The sequence below is a fragment of the Phycodurus eques genome, chromosome 10 (assembly GCF_024500275.1).
Source record: "Phycodurus eques isolate BA_2022a chromosome 10, UOR_Pequ_1.1, whole genome shotgun sequence".
NCBI classification, from domain to species: Eukaryota; Metazoa; Chordata; class Actinopteri; order Syngnathiformes; family Syngnathidae; genus Phycodurus; species Phycodurus eques.
Genome location: NC_084534.1, coordinates 10,246,267 through 10,269,826, shown reverse-complemented (window position 1 = coordinate 10,269,826; position 23,560 = coordinate 10,246,267). Strand labels below are relative to the sequence as shown.

General features: G+C 39.2%; 2 protein-coding genes across 4 annotated transcripts; both read right to left on the bottom strand.

Annotated features, from left to right (window-relative positions):
* Positions 1-4,625: 4,625 nt before the first annotated feature.
* Positions 4,626-12,511, bottom strand: zmat1 (zinc finger matrin-type 1). Of its 3 annotated transcripts, XM_061688353.1 has the most exons (7): positions 12,373-12,511; positions 7,717-7,823; positions 7,552-7,635; positions 7,151-7,286; positions 6,757-7,014; positions 6,486-6,576; positions 4,626-5,565 (listed from the first exon to the last, which is right to left on the bottom strand). In XM_061688353.1, exons 1-7 carry the CDS (start codon positions 12,509-12,511, stop codon positions 4,641-4,643), a joined length of 1,740 nt encoding a protein of 579 aa, XP_061544337.1. In that variant the 3' UTR covers positions 4,626-4,640. The 3 variants fall into 3 exon arrangements, with proteins under 3 accessions (XP_061544337.1, XP_061544339.1, XP_061544340.1); XM_061688355.1 differs by lacking the exon at positions 12,373-12,511 and having other exon boundaries at positions 7,420-7,635; positions 7,717-7,798; XM_061688356.1 differs by lacking the exons at positions 7,552-7,635; positions 7,717-7,823 and having other exon boundaries at positions 12,373-12,450.
* Positions 12,512-18,565: 6,054 nt separating this feature from the next.
* gnrh2 (gonadotropin-releasing hormone 2) lies at positions 18,566-19,063 on the bottom strand. Its single transcript, XM_061687578.1, has 3 exons — positions 18,929-19,063; positions 18,740-18,823; positions 18,566-18,604 (listed from the first exon to the last, which is right to left on the bottom strand). Exons 1-3 carry the CDS (start codon positions 19,061-19,063, stop codon positions 18,566-18,568), a joined length of 258 nt encoding a protein of 85 aa, XP_061543562.1.
* Positions 19,064-23,560: the final 4,497 nt, after the last annotated feature.

The window sequence follows — 23,560 nt, the reverse complement described above, 5'->3', positions numbered from 1 at the left end:
AGATCTTGATCTGGTTCAGAGTTGGCTGGTTATACTTCACTCCACTATTAAGCCTTTGTAGATACCTTTGTCAATGAAATTGGGTGTTTAGTAAACCGCTGCCAAAACACTGCTTCTTTCGCATTTTATTTACAATTCATTTAAATACTGTTATGATGCTTACCATATTACTGTACCTGACTCACAGCAAGGTGGAGGACAGAAACAACTCATTTTTAACCCATTTTTTTCTCTTGTACTTTTCACTTTTTAGTGAAAAGAGGTGGTTTAAAGACTTGCAATAACCTGATTTCTTATGCATTTACAACTACATACTTATTATTGATAGGTGTTTGTTCTCTAATAGATAAATGCCTGCTTCGGATATTTCCTATTCAGTTTGTACATGTCAAACAAGTGAGTGTTTAATCTGCTTAAGTTGAAACATTGTTTGTGGAAAAACAACCCCCGCCCACCAGACAAACACACGCGCACACACACGGAAGCTTTGTTGGTTTCATTCATTGGTGCTTGTTTTGTTAAATAGAAACCATAGCGTACTATACAAGCATAATTTTGGTTATTTTTCTCATTCTAATTCATCCAGGGGAAATAAAACTCACACTCCGATGTATGCATTGTGTTGCATACCACACACAGAACCAGAGCACACACATGCAGGCATGCAAGCAGCAATTCAGAGTTGAAGGCGCACTAATAGCTTTGCACCACTTAAGCAACAGACAATCTTTTGTTCAAGGTCACCTAGACAATAGCCAACAACTACTGTAGCTGCTGTTTTAATTGCATTTATAAGCATTTTAAAGATAAACAGTATATACAGTGGTGTGGAAAAAGTGTTTGCCCCCTTCCTGATTTCTTATTTTTTTTGCATGTTTGTCACACTTAAGTTTCCCATCATCAAACAATTTTAAGTATAAGTCAAGGACAATACAAGTAAAAACAAAATGCAGTTTTTAAACAAAGGTTTTTATGATTAAAGGAGAAAACAAATCTAAACCCACATCGGCCCTGTGTGAAAAGGTGATTGCCCACTAAACCTAATAACTGGTTGGGCCACCCGTAGCAGCAACAACTGCAATCAAGCGTTTGCGATAACTTGAGTATCTTACAGCACAGCGGAGGAATTTTGCCCCACTCATCTTTGCAAATTGTTGTAATACAGCGACATTGGAGGGTTTTTGAGCATGAACCACCTTTTTAAGGTAATGCGACAGCATCTCAATAGGATTTAGGTCAAGACTTTGTCTAGGCCACTCCAAAGTCTCCATTTTGTTTTTCTTCAGCTAATCAGTGGCAAACTAGTTTTGGATCATCATCATCCCAAGTCTTGGGAATCATCAAGATGGCTTCTGGCAAAATTGAGACGAGCCTTACTCTTCTTTTTGCTCAGCAGAGGTTTTCGTCTTGGAACTCTGCAATGCAGGTGATATTTACCCAGTCTGTTTCTTAAGGTGGAGTCACGAACACTTGCATTAACTGAGGCAAGTGAGGCCTGCAGTTCTTTGGATGTTGTTGTGGGGCCTTTTGTGCCCTCTTGGATGAGTCATCGCTGCGCTTTTGGGGTACTTTTGGTCAGCCAGCCACTCCTTGGAAGGTTCACCACTGCTCTCTGTTTTCACCATTTGAGGATTATAGCTGGAGTACCAAAGATTTAGAAATGGCTTTATAACCTTTTCCACATTGACAGATCTCAATTACTTTCTTTCTTGTTTGTTCGTGAAGCTTTAGGGTCTTGGCATGTAGGGTTGAGCATCGTTTGAATTTGAGCGATTCCGGATCTTCATTTCAATTCTGCTTCCAAACGATTCTCAATTCCAATTATTTTAGGGGACTGGTTTGCATGGTTTAAATAAAGGGTGTCAAAAGTATGAACATCCATTTTCTTAGCAGCCTGCAGCATAAACTAAAATCAACATTTGACTCGGCACACTTTATAACCAGTATCAATATCAAACCTATGAACTAAAAGGCAATGTGAGTGGGACTAACCCAATTGAGAATGTTTCAGCTAAAAGTTAAATATAGCATTGTTAAAATAGTTATGATGTTTTATCACATCAAATGGTTTATATGTGCAAGTTTTAACTTGACTTCCTGTTTTAAGCATGTAGCCTTTTATTTTGAAAGGTACACACCAGAACTCTGCATTTTGGCCCGAAAATTTACGTCACGCGACACATAAACGAATTTAAACGAACAAACGAGTAATGGATGGAACAAAATGCTCTGTAAAATGTTGATTACCGACACACCGATGAGACACAAGGTTAGCGTTTGTAATACTGTGAGACGTTTTTGTGAATTTCTTCCCAATTCCTTGTGATGTAAAGTTGCTAGCTTGACATTTGGTGAAGTTTTAGCTCAATGTTAAGCTTGTAATGCGACTATTTCTAGTTTCTTTCCAGTATGGTAAAGTAATTCATGTCTTATTTTTGTGTCTGTCATCAGCTTTTACGTTGGTGTGAAGACTAAAACGCTTGAAACAATTACTGCAACAGTGCAACCCACCACTCAACTTGTTAGCTGCCTCAATGTTCTGCGCGGTGTAGGCTGAGGGTCAGAGCGGGAGGGACCGCGTCAGACTTCTACACATCGTGAAAGCCTCCTTTGCACAATATAATAAGTGTTGCACTGAGGTGACTGGTCATTTATTTTAACATAGTTACGACACACTTTTGTTCACCGCTGCCATTGGGCACAAGCACGTCTTCGTGCGCATTCTTTTTTGTTGGTTTTCGCCACTTTCTTCTTCACGGTCAGTGGAGTGTAGGCATCGAAACTGGGAACTGAAATTTTTTAATTGGAACAAGAACTGGCATGTTAGTCCCGGTTCCAATCGGTTCTCGATGACCAACACTGTTGGCATGATGTTTTGCTTTGGAGGATCTTTCGGTCTTCTTCACTTTGTCAGGCAGGTCCTATTTAAGTGATTTCTTGATTGAGAACAGATGTGGCAGTATCAGGCCTGGGTGTGGCTAGAGAAATAGAACTCAGGTATGATAAACCACATTTATGTTTTAACAGGGAGGGCAATCACTTTCACACACAGCCCTGTAGGTTTGGATTTTTTTTTCTCCCTTAATAATAAAAACCTCAATTTAAAAAATGGGTGTACAGTAGGTATATATAATGTGGGGTTTAAGTGGATTTTAGTGGCCGACTTAATCAAATAATTGACACAGAGAGGAATATTGTTAACGCTGGAAAAATGCATTTAATTGCATTTCAATACTAAACAGTAGCAAAACTAATACAAAATATCCCTGGCCAAAATGAAAGAGACCTGAGGTGCCATTTTATTAAAATATATTTTTTTTTTAAGCATTGTCTTTAAATGGTTTCTGCATGGCAGTTGAAAAGTTTTATCGCGTCGAAGGATTGAAGTGCTTTAGTGGGATGGAAACTCGTTTTTGTACAATTTAGACAAAACTACACTTATCAAGGCTTCCATCAGGTAGTTGTTTTTTTTAAATGAAATTTGCCTTCTATCAGTCCGAGAGAACTAATCGGTGTACCAGGAAATCATGTAATGACAAAGGTTACGTGTTGCTTGGAACACAAAATGCGATTAAAAAGCATTAACTTCTTTAACTAATTCATTTGTTTGTAATTTATTATTTATTTATTATTTAAGTCCCACCCCTACACTATATATATATATATATATATATATATATATATATATAAACACACAAGTTTAGTTTAAATGTCAGTATTGTAGCGCATGACCAAATCATATTGAAGCTAGTAGGTGCAATGACTGAGATTATTTACTGCCAAATAACTTAAGCAAATTTATTATTTCAGAAGTTTGTAGCAAAGTGGTTGCCCGTCGTATTAATCAGTTAAGACGGAGCTATAAGGTTCAAAAAGGTAGGCGACCCCTGATATAGAGCCTTCACTGACCCAAAAGCGCCAACCACAGGCTGCTAAAGAAATTACAAGCCCCAATCCACAATTTGGGTTTTTCATATGCAACTGTCCTGAAAATTACTAAGAACATTCATACCATTAACGATTGAAAGTGCAAGTTAAATATAATTTAGTATAAGAGTGAAAAATGTAGTTTACAAAGACGTGGGTATGAGCGGTACCTTCAAACATAGAGGAATAAGTTAATTGGAACCAGAGAATGATTAGCCAGCTAGGACAGTACGATTATAAAATAATTTTTAGACATTTCTTTCAATTAACTCAATCTTTCCAGTTTGATATTTGTAGATGGGTGGTTTTGCCTTTAAATTGTGTTAAAATCTTATGATTACATATTAAGATGTGGCTGGTTAGCACATCTGCCTCGGAGTTCTGAGGACCCGGGCTCAAATCCGGCCTCGCCTGTGTGGAGTTTGCATCTTCTGCCCGTGCCTGCGTGGGTTTTCTCCAGTTACTCCGATTTCTTCCCACATTCCAAATACATGTGTGGTAGGTTGATTGAAGACTCTAAATTGCCCATGTGAATGTGAGTGTGAAGGGTTGTTTGTCTACGTGTGCCCTGCGATTGACTAGCGACCAGTTCAGGGTGCACCCGCCTCTTGCCAGTAGTCAGCTGAGAGAGGCGCCAGCATGCCCGCGACCCTAGTGAGGATAAGCGGTACGGAAAATGGATGGATGGACACATTTGAATCCACTTCCCGGGTTTAACAACCCAGAATGGAATCATCCCACAACCTCTCCTCCTCCGTCCTATTGTCTATCATTTTTGTTTTCTTTTTGTCTTTTCTAAATTTAAAATTGACGTGTTGTTCCTGTTTGTCATTCGGCTGCACAACATTCGCTTCCGTCTCTTGTCTAGTTTCCATCATGTCAGGTGGCGCTACGCTGTCCTTCACTTTTTCCTCTACTAGTTTCCTTTCTTGCCATCTCTGCTTGCTGTGGTATTTGCCCTTCTTTCTCCTCTCTTCCCCTGGTCCCCTATTATCATCTCTCCTCCTCTCCTCTGAGTGATCATCTCTTGCTCTCTTTTGTTGCCTGCGGCTTGCCTTTTCTGAGCATGCAGCTCTTGATGGACTGCCTCTTTCCCTCCTGGATCTTTTGGTCCTTCGCCTCTGTCTTTGTCTGTGTTCACCCTCCTCACTGTCACTTGCTCCACTGCTTGTGAAGGAGGAATACGAGGAAGAGGAAGATGATGCGGAAGAATACGAGGAGGAGCTTGAGCACTTTCTGTGTCTCTTCAGAGGTGGAGCAGCAGATTCCAGTGAAGGTTTTAAGTTTGCGAAAGATGGAGGAGGATTGCAGTCCCAACCCCTGGACGGCCATGGAGGGCCCATATACAGAGTTTGGAAACCTTCTACAGTGAAGTGAGGGGCACAATTTGGTGGGTGAGGGTAATACGTGGGAAAAAGGTTAGCCATGGTCTGGCCTCGTGTCATATGCCCCTTGTCTAAATCCGCTACCGCATCTACTTGATCACCTCCTTTCCGCGGTTCATCCTTAGACAGAGTCAGGCCAATCTTGGGTGCGAGTCCACGAGCTTTCTGGACTTCGATGTAATGCGCAAGTTCATCGGTGAATGTGCTATAGGATTTCTGTCGGGATTTGCACAGTTTGAAGACCTTTTTCTCCCTGGTAAACAAACAAACAAAAACTTTACAATTCAGTTTTAAATAAATAAGATCATAAATGCTGAAACTTCATGAATTATACCCATTTTATGCACTCATCTGGCATGCCATTTGTACCCCTGTAATATATTGAAATCTAAATTGAGGATGGTATCCAAAAATCTGCCTTCACAATATTGCTGTTTTGAATGACAGTAGTATTAACAGCATGTTTTACACTTATAGTGGTGTACATTATACTAACAGCTTTTTTTTTTTTTTTTTTTTACATTTTAGTTACCTAACGTAGCTATAGTGGTCTTCAGAAAAATATTGTTTAAAAAAAAAAAAAAAAAAGTCAAGCTCACAATCCTTACACCCAAATTAATTAATTAATTTTATTCAAAATCAAAACATGAAACAAAAATTGTGATTGTAATCCCTTTACAGAAAGTGACGATAAAGGAATAATAGACTGTTTTTTTAAAATACAACAGTAGATGTACTATTTATCGGTGTGGCTTGGAGCCAACCAACTTCTGTGAACAGGGAGTCCAACTCAGGATGATTGAAATACTGTACATTTCACAATTCCTTTGTTAGAGCTCAGAAACAACATTCTGTTCTCCTTTGGATTAAGGCTAACCTTAGTCTGGAGCAGAGGTAGTGCTCATTATGCTCAAGATCCTACGTGTTTGGGGTCATTGATGAAAAAGCAATTTCTAGGGCATTTGCCCTTCAGCATTAGGCAACATCGCCTTTCACTGGTATGCAACAATTCGGCCTAAGGTGGACGACTCCATACATAAATAAATAGTGGTTATATGTGACTTAAGATCAGTTCAGTAAATCACAGGAAAGCTAAATCTATAAGCATTTATTTTAGTTAATACAGCAAACGTCTGAGTGTATCACTAAAAATACAGACAGCAGCAAGTTTACCTGGTGTGGTGCTTGTTCCCCTGCATATGGGCTTGGTACATTTCCACAGAGTTGAATTGCAAATTACATATGACGCATGACAGAGGATTCTCTGCAGAAAACAAATGAGGTGGGAATGAAGGAAGAGGGTGGAAGAAAAGAACAAAAACTTGAGATGCACTGCTTGCAACCTTCTGGTTAACTCTTGATACCATTTCAAAAATACTCTTCATTTAAATTCCTACAGTATGCGTGTTTGTCTTTCTTTGGTGGACGTCGGACCCCATGTTACCTTCATGGACAACTTCAAGCTCTTTGAACATCTCCTGTCTGGCCTTCTTCCTTTGGTGCTTGCGGCCATTGTAGTGTTGCAGTGCCATTTGGGGATTATTGAAGGAGGCCTCACACAAAACACAGTACTTGTTTGAGTCTGAACTGGCTGCATTTGGATTAGTTGTCAGGTCTGTACTGTTCCCTGATCCTGATATGTGGTCTTCAGTAGCACAGTCCACCGAAGGACAGGGTAAAGTACTGACCTCTGTGTTATTCTCTGTTAGGTCCAAGAGAAATCAATTCAACTTAAGTGACACTTGACTTTCTCAAATATAACAGTACATCATAGCTATTATATTATTCTAAATACTACAATTCACATCAATAATGCTTTTCCTCTCACATACACTTACCTGGCTTATGAATACTTTGTTTTCGGAGATTTTTGGTGTGGACTTTGCCTTCATAATGTGACTTTGCTACCACAGGAGATGTAAACACCATGTTACACAGCTCACAAAAACGATCCTTATCAGTCGGCATGCTGTGCTGCAAAATGAAGGACAAGAACATTTTTGCTTTCTGATGCAAAATTAGAGGAGGGAAACATCCGCTTCTATCAATTACCACACTACATGCTTTGAATTATGGCTCGAGTGCTTCTACTGTTGTCTTTCTTTACCTGTACATCTATACTGTTGTTACAAGTACAATATGTATGACCTTTCTGTCCTGATATAGTTGGGAAAGAAAATGGGTAATAAAGTAAAAGCAGTTCTCCAAGTTGAAAGTCATCCCCCTGTGAAATGCTAACCAGCAGTCCAGCCGAATCTGTATGTCTCATTTCATCTCTCTTGTTATGCAAGTACAGCTTCAACTTCTGGGCATGTTTTTTTCCCTGCAATTGAGAGGTAACAGAGATGGTATAATGAGGTCTCAGAGGCAGAAATTCAATGTGTATTGGATAAGTGTCCCAAACCTCATAATGTGACAGCCGCTGAGACTCAAACAACAGCACAGCTTCACACACATGGCAGCGTTGGTCAGTAAGGAGACCTTTCAAGAGTTCCTCGTCACTTGCATTTCCTGAATGGCAAAACATACAGCTTCAAGGAGGATATAGTTAAGTGATGAGATTGATTGCATAAGAGAAAAAGTGATTCCATTCCACTAGATTCATCACCAGACTAATGCAAACAATAGCCCATACTGTAGAGCTCCATTTGATTCCAAAAGCAAAACTCAAACTGCAAACTACAGTGGATCCTCCTGTCCAGTGACTCTCAAAATTGTGGTGGTATACAAACGAATCACTGCCTAAGTAGGAGGGCTGCACAATTAACTGAATTTTAATTGTGATCACGATTTGGGCTGCCACGATTAAATTAACCTGATCGTCAGTGATATTTACATTAAAAATACAGGCTTTACTGCACATCCAGTAGTCAGCCAACTACCAGGGGGCGAACGCATTGTTCCAGCTTCATTAAACCACCTAAATAACATGAAAGCACACCCCAGTAAGTCATGGCGAGAGAAGAAAGTACAGCAATAAATTGAAGATGAGGAGCATCATGGAGAGGAGCTAGTAACATGAAAGGGATCAGGATCCATTGTCAGGGCAAGTGACGTTAAACAAGACAATAGCATATATATTCAATTAGTGTATGAGTCAAGAGTATTTTTTTTAATTCTTGGGTATTTTTTTATTATCATTTATTCTAAAATGATAAGATCGTATTTTAAAGTTTCATCTTCCATTGGAAATTGTTTACATATTGTTTTCTGAAAGTAGTTCAGTAAAAATAAAGATATTCCTGAACATGATGAATAATTGTCATTAATAATTGTGATTACAACATTGATCAAAATAATTATGATTATAATTTTAGTTTAAATCACGCAACCCAAATAGGTACAGTTGAGTTGGATTTATTATTCTTTTTAAGCACCTTTGCTTTTAATCTTTAACGATTTTAAATCATTCATTAAAGTGGTTTTTACTGAACTTTTATGCGAAAATACATTTTATTGAATAATTAAGTAGTGTGTAAATTGTGCATAATGTTAGTGGCTTACAATATTAAATGTACTTTTTAGGAATAAAACCTCTCTCATTTTTGATGAATACTTTGGCTTACTGAGCTAATGAATTTCTGTGTTGGTCATGATTGTGCTACTTGGAGAGTTAAGTATTTTTAAAAAGTGTGAGAACCACTGCTCCAGTCCAACACACACCTATTGAAATCCAGCAAGGAGCAAGTGACCGCAAGTCTTTTTTTTTTTTTTTTTTGTACAGAGCGAGAACTTAACTCTGATACTCCTGTTCCAAAGCCCAAGTACTTGCAAATGAGCTAATGTCAAGTCAGGTTTATTTGCATAGCCCTTAATCACAAGAATCGCAAGGGGCTTCATGAGAAAGTTAAAATTTAAAAATAACATTGCATTAGGAAATACTGTATATTAATTAATTATAGTCTCAATACAGGCAATGTTTTAAGTTGTTGAGACATTCAGCTTGTCTCATCAAGGGTAACATTTTAGAATTCCTAACTGTCATACAAATATAAAGAGGTTGACCACAGTATAAAACATATGCTTTGAAGACACCTGGCTGACACATCATAGAGAGTAAACAGGAAGGTGTTTGCAGAGCAATACTGTCTACTATAGGCGACAAGTGCAACGTTTGGGGGCTTGATCTTGGAAGTTCCACTGAATTATAGAGAATGATCTGCCATCATGTCATTGAAACGTACAACATCCTCCTGTTAATAATTTGCTTGGAGTAGTACAGACAAATAGTATATGTCAGATTTCCATCCATCCATCCATTTTCTTTTACCGCTTATCCTCACTGGGGTCGCGGGCTGCTGGAGCCGATCCCAACCATCTTCGGGCGGGAGGCGGGGTACACCCTGAACCGGTCGCCAGCCAATCACAGGGCACATAGAAACAAACAACCATTCGCACTCACATTCACACCTAGGGGCAATTAAGAGTCTTCAATCAACCTACCACGCATGTTTTTGGAATGTGGGGGGAAACCGGAGCGCCCGGAGAAAACCCACCCAGGCAGAGGAAGAACATGAAAACTCCACACAGCCGGGATTTGATCCCAGGTCCCCAGAACTGTGAGGCAGATGCGCTAACCAGTCGACAACCATGCCGGCTAGGAACAGATTTCTATCAGTTAAATAGTGCAAAAATATATGTGAAGATTAACTATATGTACTAAGTAAAACATTAAGTCAGAGTAACACAATACATGTGGGCAAAATAGTTGGTACCCCTCTGTTAATGAATGAAAGACCCACAGTGGTCACAGAAATAACTTGAATCTGACAAAAGTAATAATGAATAAAAATGTAATGAAAAATAACCAATGAAAATCAGACACTGGATTTTAATTGTTGTTAACGGAATTATTTTAAAAAACAAACTCATGAAACGCCTGGACAAAAATGACGGTGTTCCTATAAAAGATTGAAAATAATTTGACCATAGGGACATGTTCAAAAAAGGTGTGTCCTCTAATTAGCATCAGAGGTGTCTTCAAACTTGTAATCAGTTAGTCGGCCTATTTACAGGGAGACAAGTAAGCACTGTGCTGTTTAGTGACATGGTTTGCACCACACTAAACATGGACCAGAGGAAGCGAAGGAGAGAATTGTCTCAGGAGATTAGAAAGAAAATTATAGACAAGCACGTGAAAACTCTATGAGACCATTCCTAACATCTGGATGTTCCTGTGACTACAGTTGCACATATTATTCAGAAAGCTCCAAGGGACTATAGCCAACCTCCTTGGACGTGGCCGCAGGAGGAAAATTGTTGACAAATTGACGAGACGGAAAATACGAATGGTAGTAAAAGACCCCAGAACAACCTCCAAAGAAATTAAAGGTAAACCCCAAGAACAAGGTACATCAGTGTCAGATCGCACCATCTGTTATTGTTTGACTAAAGTGGACTTGATGGGAGACGACCAAGGAGCCCACAATCCTAAAAATGCCGAGACTGGAATTTGCCAAACTGCATATCGAAAAGCTACAAAGCTATCCTTTGGACAGACGTTTTGGCAAGGCAATCAGCTATATGTTCAGAGATGTGAAAATGAAGGATACAAAGAAAAAGGTTGTGTAACAAAATATTAAGGGTACCATAATTTTTGTCCAGGCCTGTTTTTTTTTTTTTTTTAATACTTCTGTTGAACCACAATTCAAAAGCAATGTCTGGTTTTGATTAACTTTCAGTATTTGTTGATTACCTTTGACCGATTATTATATATTATACAGATATTTAGTTATTTCTGTGACCAACGTTTTTCAAATTGTGTCCATGTGTATCTTTTACTGTCTGAAATGCATGAAAAGGAGGCAAAACTTTCTTCTTGACAAACATTGCAAATTACTGTTGAAGTAAATTCAATGTGAACCTCTTTCTTACAGATTTTCTGCTGTTTTGGAAAATATAGGGGATTTGTAAAAATGTATAAGTTGAGTATTGATTTAGTTAGATTTTCTTGCAGTTCAGTCTCTCGCAACCCAGCTGTGCATGAATACTGTCAGGCTTAATTGTCAGGGAATTCATTAAAGTTCATAAAAGCTTGTGGTTCTTTTTCCAGAATTTAAATATCTAAACTTAAAATCAATAAACAGGCCTTATGATTCAAAATTGACCTGTTTGTATTGTTCTTTGCAATGCATTTAATGCATTGTGTATGATTCAAAACGGTGTCCTGGGGTAAATATAGGACATGATCAATAAAGGACATTAGACATGTCATTAATTCAAAATACACGATTAATCTGTTAACTAGCAGTGAAAATGCTTACATCTACAAAAGCAAAAGTGCTTTTGCTGAGGTTATCATTTAGTTTTACTTGGTTCTGTAAATAAGAAACCACCTATTCATAGCTATTTTACCACTTGATTATGTTCGAAACTATTTATGTTCGCAAATTTTAAAAGTGCCAAGTAAAATAAATGTCTTTATTAAATGATACATTTAGACATTTGCAGAGACATGCCTGATGGGGTACTTACCTCGAACTGTTGCAGTTTAAACTATTCCAAGTGACAGTGAGACAGGAACAAAACAAAAACTAATCTATTATATAACTCACTGATTTTATTGGCACTCTGAAAAACCTATTAGAGAATGTCTTAAATCCGATCAGTGGATTTTAACCTAAATTATACCACAGCTCGATACAGTTTAAACCTGCCACCCACAAAATTGAAGTATTTGGTACCCCCGAACTGTGAAATTGCTAGTAACTGCTCCACCAGCGTAATGGGCCTGTCTGTTATAGCTTTGTTGGATTGGGGGGTGGGGGGAAGATTAGCAACAATTTTGACACCGCGAGCCATCGGTGAACACGATTGTTGTTGTTTTGTTTTTTTATTATTCACGCTATTATCAACATTGCCCTAACGTTTACTTTTTATTGCGGGGTGATTTTAGCTTTCATTGCTTCGGCTTGGTCAAAATTGTGACGTTATCACGTCTAGCTAATGAGCTATCAAACTGAATGCAATGCGGCTAGCCAGCCAGTTAGCAAGAAAGCCAACGTCGTTCGTCAGGTCGAATGACAAACGACCGAATTGCCCCGTTTTTGGCAAGACTCACCTCCAATCTGGGTACTATCAATTTTAATGTTTATTACTTTATCTGGCTCCGTAGCAGAAGTCGCTAAAGGGGCACTATCAATGTTGTTTTGAGCGCCAGACTCCACAGACTGCGGAGTGCTGACGTTCAGCAGGTCCATTTTTAGCCCCCAACTGACTTCTTCTTCTTCTTCTTTTAGACGGTTGCCAAACCAGCTTTCAGGTGCATTACCGTCGCCTACCGGACTGGAATGAGGAACAGTACAATGGCAGGAAATAAAAACGTATAATAATACAAACAATAAATATAAAAGAAATAAAGTATTAGCCCCAACTGACGTGCAGGCGTACTGAGTTTTATGTGCTGGTTGCGATCGAGACAAAAAGCTTTGTAGACTAAATGATGAAACAAGCCCAATTCCAATGAAGTTGGGACGTTGCGTTAAACATAAATAAAACCAGAATACAGTGATTTGCAAATCATGTTCAAATTATATTTAATTGAATACACTTCAAAGACAAGATATTTAATGTTCAAACTGATAAACTTTTTTGTTTTTAGCAAATAATCATTAACTTTGAATTTTCTGGCTGCAACACGTTCCAAAAAAGCTGGAACAGGTGGCAAAAAAAGACTGAGAAAGTTGAGGAATATATATACAATATATATAATACAATGGAATTAAAACTGTTATTGTTAGTAATGTTATTGTTATTTGTTCAATCATTATTACGGAACACAAACCAGCTAATATTGATCGGGTATGTTGTAATTACGGTGCACCCGAGTAGAATCAGAAACTACTTTCTACTAATTTTACAAACGAGGAACTACATTTTCCATCCATCCATTCATTTGCAACAACGCTTATCCTGGTTAGGGTCGCGGGGCGCTGGAGCCTATCCCAGCTGACTTCAGGCGAAAGGCGGCCTACACCCTGAACTGGTCGCCTGTCAGTCACATGGCACATATAGTCACGGACAACCATTCGCACTCTCATTCACACTGGCACTGAGTGGGAACAGAACCCACGCTGCCCGCACAAAAGTCAGGAGAGTGTACCACTACACTATCAGTGACTTGATTGGGGTAGAGAATGAGTGAATGATTCTGAACACTGCCTTAAATTGCAAGAATTATAAGAAACCTTTGGATTTGTACCTGGAATTTTGCATAAATTGCTTATAGAATTTGATCTCATCTTTATTTAAGTCACAACATTGAACTAGTTGCAATCAAGACAAAAATATGGCAATATATTTAATAAAATTAGATGAAATGCCTATATTAAATATTTGATACATTAAAAAAAATGCAATGATGTTTTAGTTCAAGGTCAACAAGTTAATAATTTCATGACGATGAAAATGCTCTGTGGCAAGATGAGTCCCGATAGGGAAAGACAATCTAAAGAAAAAAAAAAAGTATTTGAAACGTTTAGAGTTACCTGGATTTCTGCCTAAATTGGTCATAAAATGTGATCTGATTTTCACCCAGGTCGTTTACAGACAACAATAGACAAACACTATCTTTACTTTACTTTTTAACGACACACAAAAGATCATAATTTTATTGGACACACCATGATGTAAACATTCACAAAGCAGCGAGGAATGTGGCCACCATTTTTCTTTCTGTTCAAAAGTAATTATCCATCATCAAAATGATAATTAAATGCAGGGGCAATTATTAGAGTTGTCACACAGGACATGTTAGATAAGGGGCAGGAACTGTTAAGCCCACACACCTACAGTAGTCCATAAACAAAGTGCAGCACAGATTCTGGCTAGTGCATATGAATAGCCATTTGTCCAGCGACATTTAAACAGCATTGTGTTGTGTTTTTGTAGTATAAAACTGTTCCAACTGTCATTATGGGTAGCCTTCATTTCCTAAAATGAAGACAAATTATTGATGTTGTAATTTCCTAAAAACAAATATAAATTGTAATTGTCACAAAATATGTTTACACAAACAAGAAATCGTACAACGAATTAAAGAATTTTATACAAACTTATACAGTGACCGTTACCAAATAATTACTGGAAAGCTAGAAGCAGACCCAGTTCCATGTATCCTGAATGAAGAGGTTAAAAATGCTATTAGTTCACTTAAGGCCGGAAAAGCTTGTGTTCTGAATGAAATTTCTGTTGAAATGCTTAAAGCAGGAGGGAACGAACTTAATAAGATCCTTTTAAAACTATTTAAATGCTGCTTGGACTTGCAAGAAGTACCGGCGACATGGAAAGACGCAGACGTCATTTTTCGCGACAAGAAAAGATGCAGTTGGATAAGACAGCAGACACGAGTTACCGACGTCATTCAAAAAATAAAAAGCCTCAAATGGAAATGGGCTGGCCACGTTGCCCGAAGAGCTGACAAAAGGTGGACCACAGAAACTATCAATTGGATACCACTGGACACAAAGCGACCACAGCGAAGACATAAAAGTAGATGGATAGATGAAATCATATTCACACACACACACACACACACACACATATATATATATATATATATATATATATATATATATATATATATATATATATATATATATATATATATATAATGACATAACTTTAAAATCAAGACATGTACCAAACCATGTTTTTTGGCATACCATTACGCCATAGCTATTATGCATTTGTGTTTTCACTATTATAACGAGTCCCTTAGTGCAGCCATAACTCTGTTGTAGCCCATGATGAAAACCAATTTGACACCCCTGCACTAGGCTAATGACATTTTCAAGCGCTAATATGAGTCAGCCAACCTGGAGTCCAATCAATGTGACAAGATTGGATGTGTTAGTTAAAGCTACCCTGCCCTACAAAAAATAGCAGTTTTGAGTTGACTATTCTCAAAAACCATTGCCTAATTTGAACCTTGCCTCGCACTAAAGAGCTCAAAGAAGACTACAATTCTGAATTATTCACTTGCATGAAGCTGGAAAGGGTCACATAAGTATCTTGATGCTCATTACTCCACAGTACGACAGATTGTCTATAAATAGAGAAAGTTCACCACTCTTACTACTCTTCTGAGGAAATCTCTGGCACATGCTAAAATCTCTGTTGACAAATCTAGGAAATGCAAAACATTATCAAGAATGGAGTTAATGGAAGCCACAGAGGATGTTACTGTTGTCTGGAAAGGAAAAAAAATATTATGTACATTTGGAAATCATAAAAGAGCAGTGGATGTTCTACTGCACTGCTGGAAAACTATTGTGTGGACAGATGAAACCAAAAATGAGTTTTTTGGAATGAACACACAACACTACGTGTGGGTAAAAAAGGCATTGCAAATCAACATAAAAACCTCATCCCAACTGTGAAGTATGGAGAAGATGGCGTCATGGGTTGGAACTGCTTTGCTACATCAGGGCCTAGACGCATTGCTATCATCGAGATAAAAATGAATTCCGAGTTTATCAAGACATTTTACAGGAGAATTTAAGACAACAGTATCTGTCCACCAATTAAAGTTCAAAGAGGATGTGTGATCCAACAAGACAATGACCCAAATCGCATAAGTAAAGCAAGAGTACAGGTCGTTCTAGAGGTTGACCAGAGCGACAGTAGCAGACCTATCCGAGCCAGTCAGGTGGGCGTCTGGGACACCAGAAATAAATTGCTCAGTCGGACTGGTCAGCAGGGAGGCCGGGATGCCAAGCCAAGGCTGTTCAGTTAAACAGCCGTGGGGCCCCACAGAGCCAGCCATGAGATTTGTAGGCAGACATGAGACGAATGGCGGCCGCAGAATGTGCGCTCCCGGGGCAGCGTCCAATGGCGCGTGCACAACATGCGCCACCAGAGAATGGTCCGATTAACCACACAACTTGTGCCACCAGAGAGGGACAACACCGGAAAGGGCTTGAAGACAGCCGCATGACATGCACCTCCGGAACAAGAACTCAGAGCTACTGCAGAGCCTGAATGGGAGCCTTCAGCCTTCAGCTGCCGTGGAGTAGGAAAGAGGACCTTCACCTGTTGTGGAGCTGGAACTAGGGCCGTCAGCTGCTGCAGAGACGGAAATAGGACCTTTAGCTGTAATGGAGCTGAAACTGGGGTCTTCAGCTGCCATAAAGCCAGTATCGGAGCCTTCAGCTGCAGTGGAGTTGGAACTAGCGTCTTTAGCTGCAGAGGAGCCGGAACCAAGTCCTATAGCTGCCATTGAGCTGCAACTGGAGGTTTCAGCTGCCATGGAGCCAGAACTGAGGCCTTCAGCGGCCGTGGAGCTGGAATGGGAAATAAAATATGACCGTAATTAGGAACAGCAGTAGAAGAAGGTCTTCCGGGTCAAGGCAAAGCTGCACAAAACAAGCTTGAGGAAAGGAATTACGGTCGTATTTTATTTCCCAAATTGTGTAAAATAAACACATAATATAAAATCAGATAACAGCTTGTTTTCCTTTTTTTTTTTTGTTTATTTCCAATTTCCAAACAAGAAAAGGGAGACAACTCGTTTCCCATTTTTGTGTTCACATACATCAAAACAAAAAACTAAAATAGGGTAGTTTCCCGTTTTTTGTTTACATACATCAAAACAAAAAATGAAAATAGGGTCGTTTCCCATTTTTTCCGAGATCAGAAGGAAAAAACGAATGGCCCCAAAGTACACAGATCCTTACTGCCTGAGGGTTGGCTCAAACGGCAGGTTGGTGGCAATGATGAGTCATATTGTGTGCGGGCCAATGTTGCTTCCCGTTGGGTCTTTGTTTTACTCAGTTCATTCTTTCACATTTGGACAGGTCTGTTAGTCTTGGTGGTGTGCAGGTAAAAGGTGGCCCCAAGTGCAGGTAATCAGGCAAGGAAAGCAGGAGCTCAAGGGAATCTCAAAAGTATGTATTACAAACCAAAAAAAGCAAACAAAGGTACAGTGTAGCGGGTTCATAAATACTAAATTAGTAGTCCAAAAACCAGGGTAAAGAGTGAACTAATAAACGGGAGCCTCACCACCAAAGATAACAGGCAACAGAATATATGACATACAATAGTATACAGTATGTGACATATGACAATGAACGGACAATGAGCGAATAGAAACTGGGAACTAAATACAAACATACTAAGAGCATATTGGTTGCCACAAAGGGAGCAGAGCAGACAAGAACAAGTAGAGACAAAGACAGAATGACCTGACAGGGAAGGGACAAACAGGAAAACAAACTAAAACTACAGTAAATCACAACATGGGAAACTAAAATGATCTGTGCTGATATTAAACTAAAAGATAAACAAAACACAGATAATGACAGGTTGAGGTTATTGCTGCCAAAGGCTTAATTGGTTATTAAATCCAAACGTTGATGTACTTTTTTCACCCTACAGTGTATATTTTGTGTTCAACAACAACAACAAAAAATTATGGTATCAGTTTAAGACTGTGTTTGTTTATTGTTGTGACTTAAAGGGGACATATTTTTGCTAAACCAACTTTTTCTAGTATTTGGGATGTAATGTCTGTATGGTGCTTCACTAAATATGTGAAATATGAATTCAAATCCCCCACACATTCCTGAGTTTGAGACATTTTTCTGCCGAGAGGCCTGAAATCAGGTCATTCGAATTTCTCGGGCTTACCTAAACACTAGCGAATATGTCCGCCAACCTGTCCATTCCCGAGCCAGCGCAGTCAACATAAACGCGTGTGCTCTCACATGTGGGTCTTCTAAACGGAGGCCACCAATCAGAGGAAAGGGAGCGGTCTTAGCAAAAAAAATGGACAAAGCAGATACAGAAGTAGCTGCCAGGGGGGCCTTTTCTGGACACTTGTTTGACAAAACCAATGTGTTTTGTGAAATGAAATTGACACTTTTGTACTAATGACATGTTAGAGAGTCATTCTGTGGGGGTCTAAGTAGCCAAAATACGGGACCTTTAAAGATCAGATCACATTTTATGACCAGTTAATGCAGGAATTCGGGTAATTTGAAAGGGTTCACATACCTTTTTTAACAAAAGTACATTACGGGTAAATTAACAAATCATGCGCTGTGATGTAGCAGCAACTTTGTAGACACAAAATTAAGTGCAAAAGTAATATCAAAATATATTATTTATTTCGGGCATCTTTTGAATACATATTAACCGACCACTGAATGCCACAAATCTTTCTGATGAAGCCAACATCCCACATTGCATTAACTAAAGAAGACAAAATAATCACACTGAAGAGAAGAGTCAGGCTGCTATAGGTAGAAAATCTGTTACTTTCTCTTCTGGAGTTCTCTGGTTAAGATATCCAACTGCAAAGAGAGACATTTGGTGAATCACAGCACATGATATTCATAATTAAAAGCATTGACGCCCTGATTCATACTTCCATTTCCTAAAATGAAATGCTTTGCATTTAATCCAGGGAGTTGGCTGTTTCCACTTACAAGAATGGCCTTGAGTATACTCCTCCTCTGTGGTCTCAAGTAACTGCATTCCTCTCCCTCACATAATTTAATCTCCTCTGAAATCTGAAAAAAAAGGTTACAATATGTCACATTCAATACATTCTATACAACATAGATAAGTCTCTCACAGACACCAAAAAGTGAGTACACACTAGCACCGTGGCTGACCTCTGATGTGCCAAAAGTGTCCAGGTCCCTCTTGCCTCCAGGATACCAACCATGAGACCAGTGCTGGGCGTTGGACAATGGAGCTTCAATATATAGAAGCAGTCCAAGCAGTAAAGCCAGCCGAGATACACTCATGATGGTTCTTATTTACCTAGAAGCAAAGGTGGATGGGAGTAATGTCTGCCACTCTTTATTTAGTGATGAATGCGTACAGGACAAATTCATAGTTTGCGATTGGAGGTTCAGGAATGTTGTTAAGACTGACACTAATTATTTTATATTTGATGCAAAGTAGGAACCAGGAACCATACTTGGTACCTTAAACATACGTCCAATTGAATGAGAGCCATAGGAGTTACCCCAGTCTATTAGTAAAGAAAGATAATTATACTAATGGAAAAAGATATGATTGAATATATTGAGAGAAAAAATATATTATACTATCTATCCATCCAACTTCTATAGCGCTTGTCCTCATTGGAGTCACAGGTGAGCTGGAGCCTATCCCAGCTGACTTTGGACAGAGGCCAGGTACACACAGGACTGGTCACCAGCCAATCGCTGAATATTTTATACTAATTAATCATCATTGAAATATAATAGTTTTTTTTTTTTTTTTTTTTTTTGCAGAAAACGTTTCCTTTCTTAATGTGCAACAATAATTCTATGGTGTCACATTTTTGATATCCACGTATTTTAATGAGTGGCCTTTACAAGGCCCTGTAATCATATCCTATCATTGTTTGTCTGCTTTATTAATGGTATTTAGTAGTACTGACTAAGCAATAGTATGAATTGTATTTGAATTATAGACGTATCTTGTCAGCGGCACGGTGAGCGACTGGTTAGCACATCTGCCTCACAGTTCTGAAGACCGAGGTTCAAATCCCGGCCCCACCTGTGTGGAGTTTGCATGTTCTTCCCGTGTCTGCGTGGGTTTTCTCCGGGCACTCCCGTTTCCTCCCACATCCCAAAAACATGCTTGGTAGGTTAATTGGAAACTCTAAATTGCCCGTAGGTGTGAATGTGAGTGCGAATGGTTGTTTGTCTGTATGTGCCCTGCGATTGGCTGGCGACCAGTTCGGTGTGTACACTGCCTCTCGCCCAAAGATAGCAGGGATAGGCTCCAGCATGCCCGCGACCCTTGTGAGGATAAGCAGTGGAAAAAATGAAATGAAAAGTATCTTGTCAAAGTTTATGGGTCAGAGTGAAGCAAGAGCCTTGCTTATTTTTGGTTGAGGTCAAATTGGTCTACATCCCTTCATCAGTACACTCACAGCTTCAGTTCTTGAAGGAATGTTGTAGGTCTGCTATTGTGTCAGTGCTGAGAGACAAACATTCACATTAAAGCCATTGCGCATCAAACATATTTTAATTTTTTCTGGTTGTTAATATTCTTCCAAATAATGCCCCATCCATAAAACAAAATGTGAAGGTTATTGGAGCTACTATTTTCTTAATCAATTATTTATACGAAATATTTTACTTTATTTTTAAGAAGGGCGGCACGGTGGATGACTGGTTAGAGCGTCAGCCTCACAGTTCTGAGGACCCGGGTTCAATCCCCAGCCCCCGACTGTGTGGAGTTTGCATGTTTCCTCCCACATCCCAAAGACATGCATGAATTGGAGACTCTAAATTGCCCGTAGGCATGACTGTGAGTGCGAATGATTGTTTGTTTGTTTGTATGTGCCCTGCGATTGGCTGGCAACCAGTTCAGGGTGTACCCCGCCTCCTGCCCGATGACAGCTGGGATAGGCTCCAGCATGCCCGCGACCCTAATGAGGAGAAGCGGCTCAGAAAGTGGATGGATGGATGGATGGATTTTTAAGAAGGCCAAATTCGAGATCATTGACAGAAAAACAATGATTCCATCAGCAAGTCCTGGAATTGGACAATCTTATTGAGATTGATCTGATGCCTGCAATGCTACTTACTGTACATATTATGCTAAATTGTAATACATTTACCAGAATTGTAGCCCTTAATTATTTTCTTTCTTTGGCATTTCAACTTTGGCAGCAGTTTCAGCATTTATACTCTTTTTCTGAGGGAGTTCTTGTTTCACAGGATTTCCCACTCATAAAGGTTGTATTATTTCGATACCCCTAATAGCAAAATTTCCCAAGTCCTTTTTAACTTACTTTCACAATATCAATTTAAAAAAACACCATTGTGCTTCCTAAAAACAGTTTTTTCTTTGTGCCTTTGCAGATTGTCAGACGTCCATGACATAGTAATCCACAAAGGTTGAATCGAGGCAACGGGACTCATCTTGTTTACTCTATTGAATTTGACGTTTTATCTTGTTTTCTGAAAATTAAAAAAAATATATATTGGCTATGCTATAACGATTTGCTTGCTTCTATGCTTAGTACTTTAAATTCTCAAAATAAAATCCATCCATCCATCCATTTTCTACCGCAAAATAAAAGAAATAAATAAAATATTGTAAAAATATAAACCTTACCTTAGTCTTAACTCTGACGTGAGCTTGTTTGAAGGTGCCACCAGAAGCTTCAGACCCAACTGGTCAATAATTTCACAGAGCTTTACTGAAGAGATGCTTTTCAAGTGCTATATATGTAGCCTATATTCCAATGCGTCCCAGCCCCAGCTCCCCTCTCCATCAGCGTTCCCTATTTGCCCCACCCTTATCTGACCCCATCCCTCCCGTTTTAGGGGTCACAAGGTGAGGAAGACCTGGCTAATTCCAATCATCATCTGCAAACAGCAGTCAGTGACACACACAGGGCAGGCATATTTACACATGTATCACACCTTCATTCTCTTAAAAAAATAAAAAATAAAAAAATCATTCACATAATTACTCTGCACGGTGTGTTTTTGGATAAATTTCCAGTAGAGATCCTTCTTTAATAGCATTTTGACTGGCCTTTTTCATGGCTAAAACACCAGCAATCAAAACACGTTAGCATCTTGTTTCTATATAACTTAAAGATATTTATTCATCATCAATCACACTTTTATTTTGGGGGGGGGGGGGGGGGGGGGGGCTAGTAATGACTCCCCTAACCTCATTTTATCCCGGCTGATTGGCTGATTGCAGAGGAACAAACATGGTACACTCCGAGCTAGGCCTCAGACAACTTCCCTTTTCGATTAAATTTCCTGTACAAATTTGTAGATGGAGGTGGTACCAGGTGTCATAGTCATAGGCCACCCACGCCAGTGACGATATTATTTGTGTCACATGTCAGAGGAAATGCACTTTACCGCATTGAAGTCAGTTTCTGGCTCTCAAATGTGACAGCCTTCTTTGTTATGTACATTTTCACACATTGTTTGAGTAAAACCGACAAACCGATAGTTATAGCCCGTAATTATCCATCCATCCACCGCTTATCCAATTCAGGGTCACGGGGCGCTGGAGCCTATCCCAGCTTACTTCGGGCAAAAGACAGACAACACCCTGAACTGGTCGCCACCCAGCTGCATGGCACATACAGAGACAGAGAACCATTCAGATTCACATTCACACGTCACTGAGTGGGAACTGCCTGCCTGCACTAAAGTCAGGCTAATGTACCACTACACCATCAGTGACAACCCATAATTATTCATTTAAATGCATCCTCCTCTCTAACACCAACTGCCCTCATGTCTTCTCTCACTACATCTATCAAACTTCCCTTTGGTCTTCTCTAGCTTTCTTTCCTGGCAGCTCCATCCTCATCATCATTCTACAGATATACTCACCATCTCTCCTCTGGACGTGTCCGAACCATCGAAGCTGCTGCTCTCTCTAACTTTGTCTCCAAAACATCGAACCTTGGCTGTCCCTCTGATGAGCTCATTTGTAATTTTATCATTGTCTTTTCTCTTCTCTTTCTGCCGAAGAACCCACTTTCCACCTCTCCTTCGTCCCACAGTAGCCGAATTTCCACCGGCACCCTGCAGCTTAACAGTGCTCGGGGGCGGACGTTGTTAACCCAGGCCAAGACCGATCCGGTATGGAATTCTTTAGATGAACGCTCATATTTGTTTGGCAAAGTTTCTAACCGGATGCCCTTCCTGATGCAACCCTCCGCATTTATCCAGGCTTGGGAACGGCCTACACTTTGCACTGGCTTGTGCCCCCCATAGGGCTGCATTACATAAATTAATAAATAAATAAATACATACATACATAAATAAAACCAATTTTTATTCTGTGATTTTTTTTTTCCTGGCAGGAAATCACAAGAAAGTATCAAAAGACTACATTTAAAAGTATGTAATATTAATAAAATACATAATGAAAAATAGTCCCCATTTTAATGGTTTTTAAGCATTAACAATTTAGAACATTGTTATTGAGAGAGCATGGACCTTTTTAGGAAAATTAAAATCAAATATCGGACTACGCGCATTACAATTCAAAAACAACAACAATGGTTTACTATGAATAACTGATTAGTGTACAAGCATTTAAATATTTGAATGGAGTTTGAAGGGTTAAACATTGATGACCCTTCAAGACTACACTCAAGAGGACTGTGATCAACAATCCCCAATTCCAATGAAGTTAGGACATTGCGTGAAAAGTAAATAAAAACAGAACATAATGTAATGTTTTGCAAATCCCTTTCAACCTATATTCAATTTAATACACTACAAAGACAAGATATT

Bases quoted from the DNA above. Each gene is read 5' to 3' on its own strand.
- zmat1 (XM_061688353.1), bottom strand. From the start codon at position 12,511: ATGGACCTGCTGAACGTCAGCACTCCGCAGTCTGTGGAGTCTGGCGCT. The intron at 6,577-6,756 runs GTAACATGGGGT...TGTTTTCTGCAG, and splicing joins GCTTGAAGTTGTCCATGAAG to AGAATCCTCTGTCATGCGTC. The intron at 5,566-6,485 runs GTAAACTTGCTG...TTTGTTTACCAG, and splicing joins GGGAACAAGCACCACACCAG to GGAGAAAAAGGTCTTCAAAC.
- gnrh2 (XM_061687578.1), bottom strand. From the start codon at position 19,063: ATGAGTGTATCTCGGCTGGCTTTACTGCTTGGACTGCTTCTATATATT. The intron at 18,824-18,928 runs GTCAGCCACGGT...CTTTTTTTTCAG, and splicing joins ACACTTTTGGCACATCAGAG to ATTTCAGAGGAGATTAAATT. The intron at 18,605-18,739 runs GTAAGTGGAAAC...CTCTCTTTGCAG, and splicing joins GTATACTCAAGGCCATTCTT to TTGGATATCTTAACCAGAGA.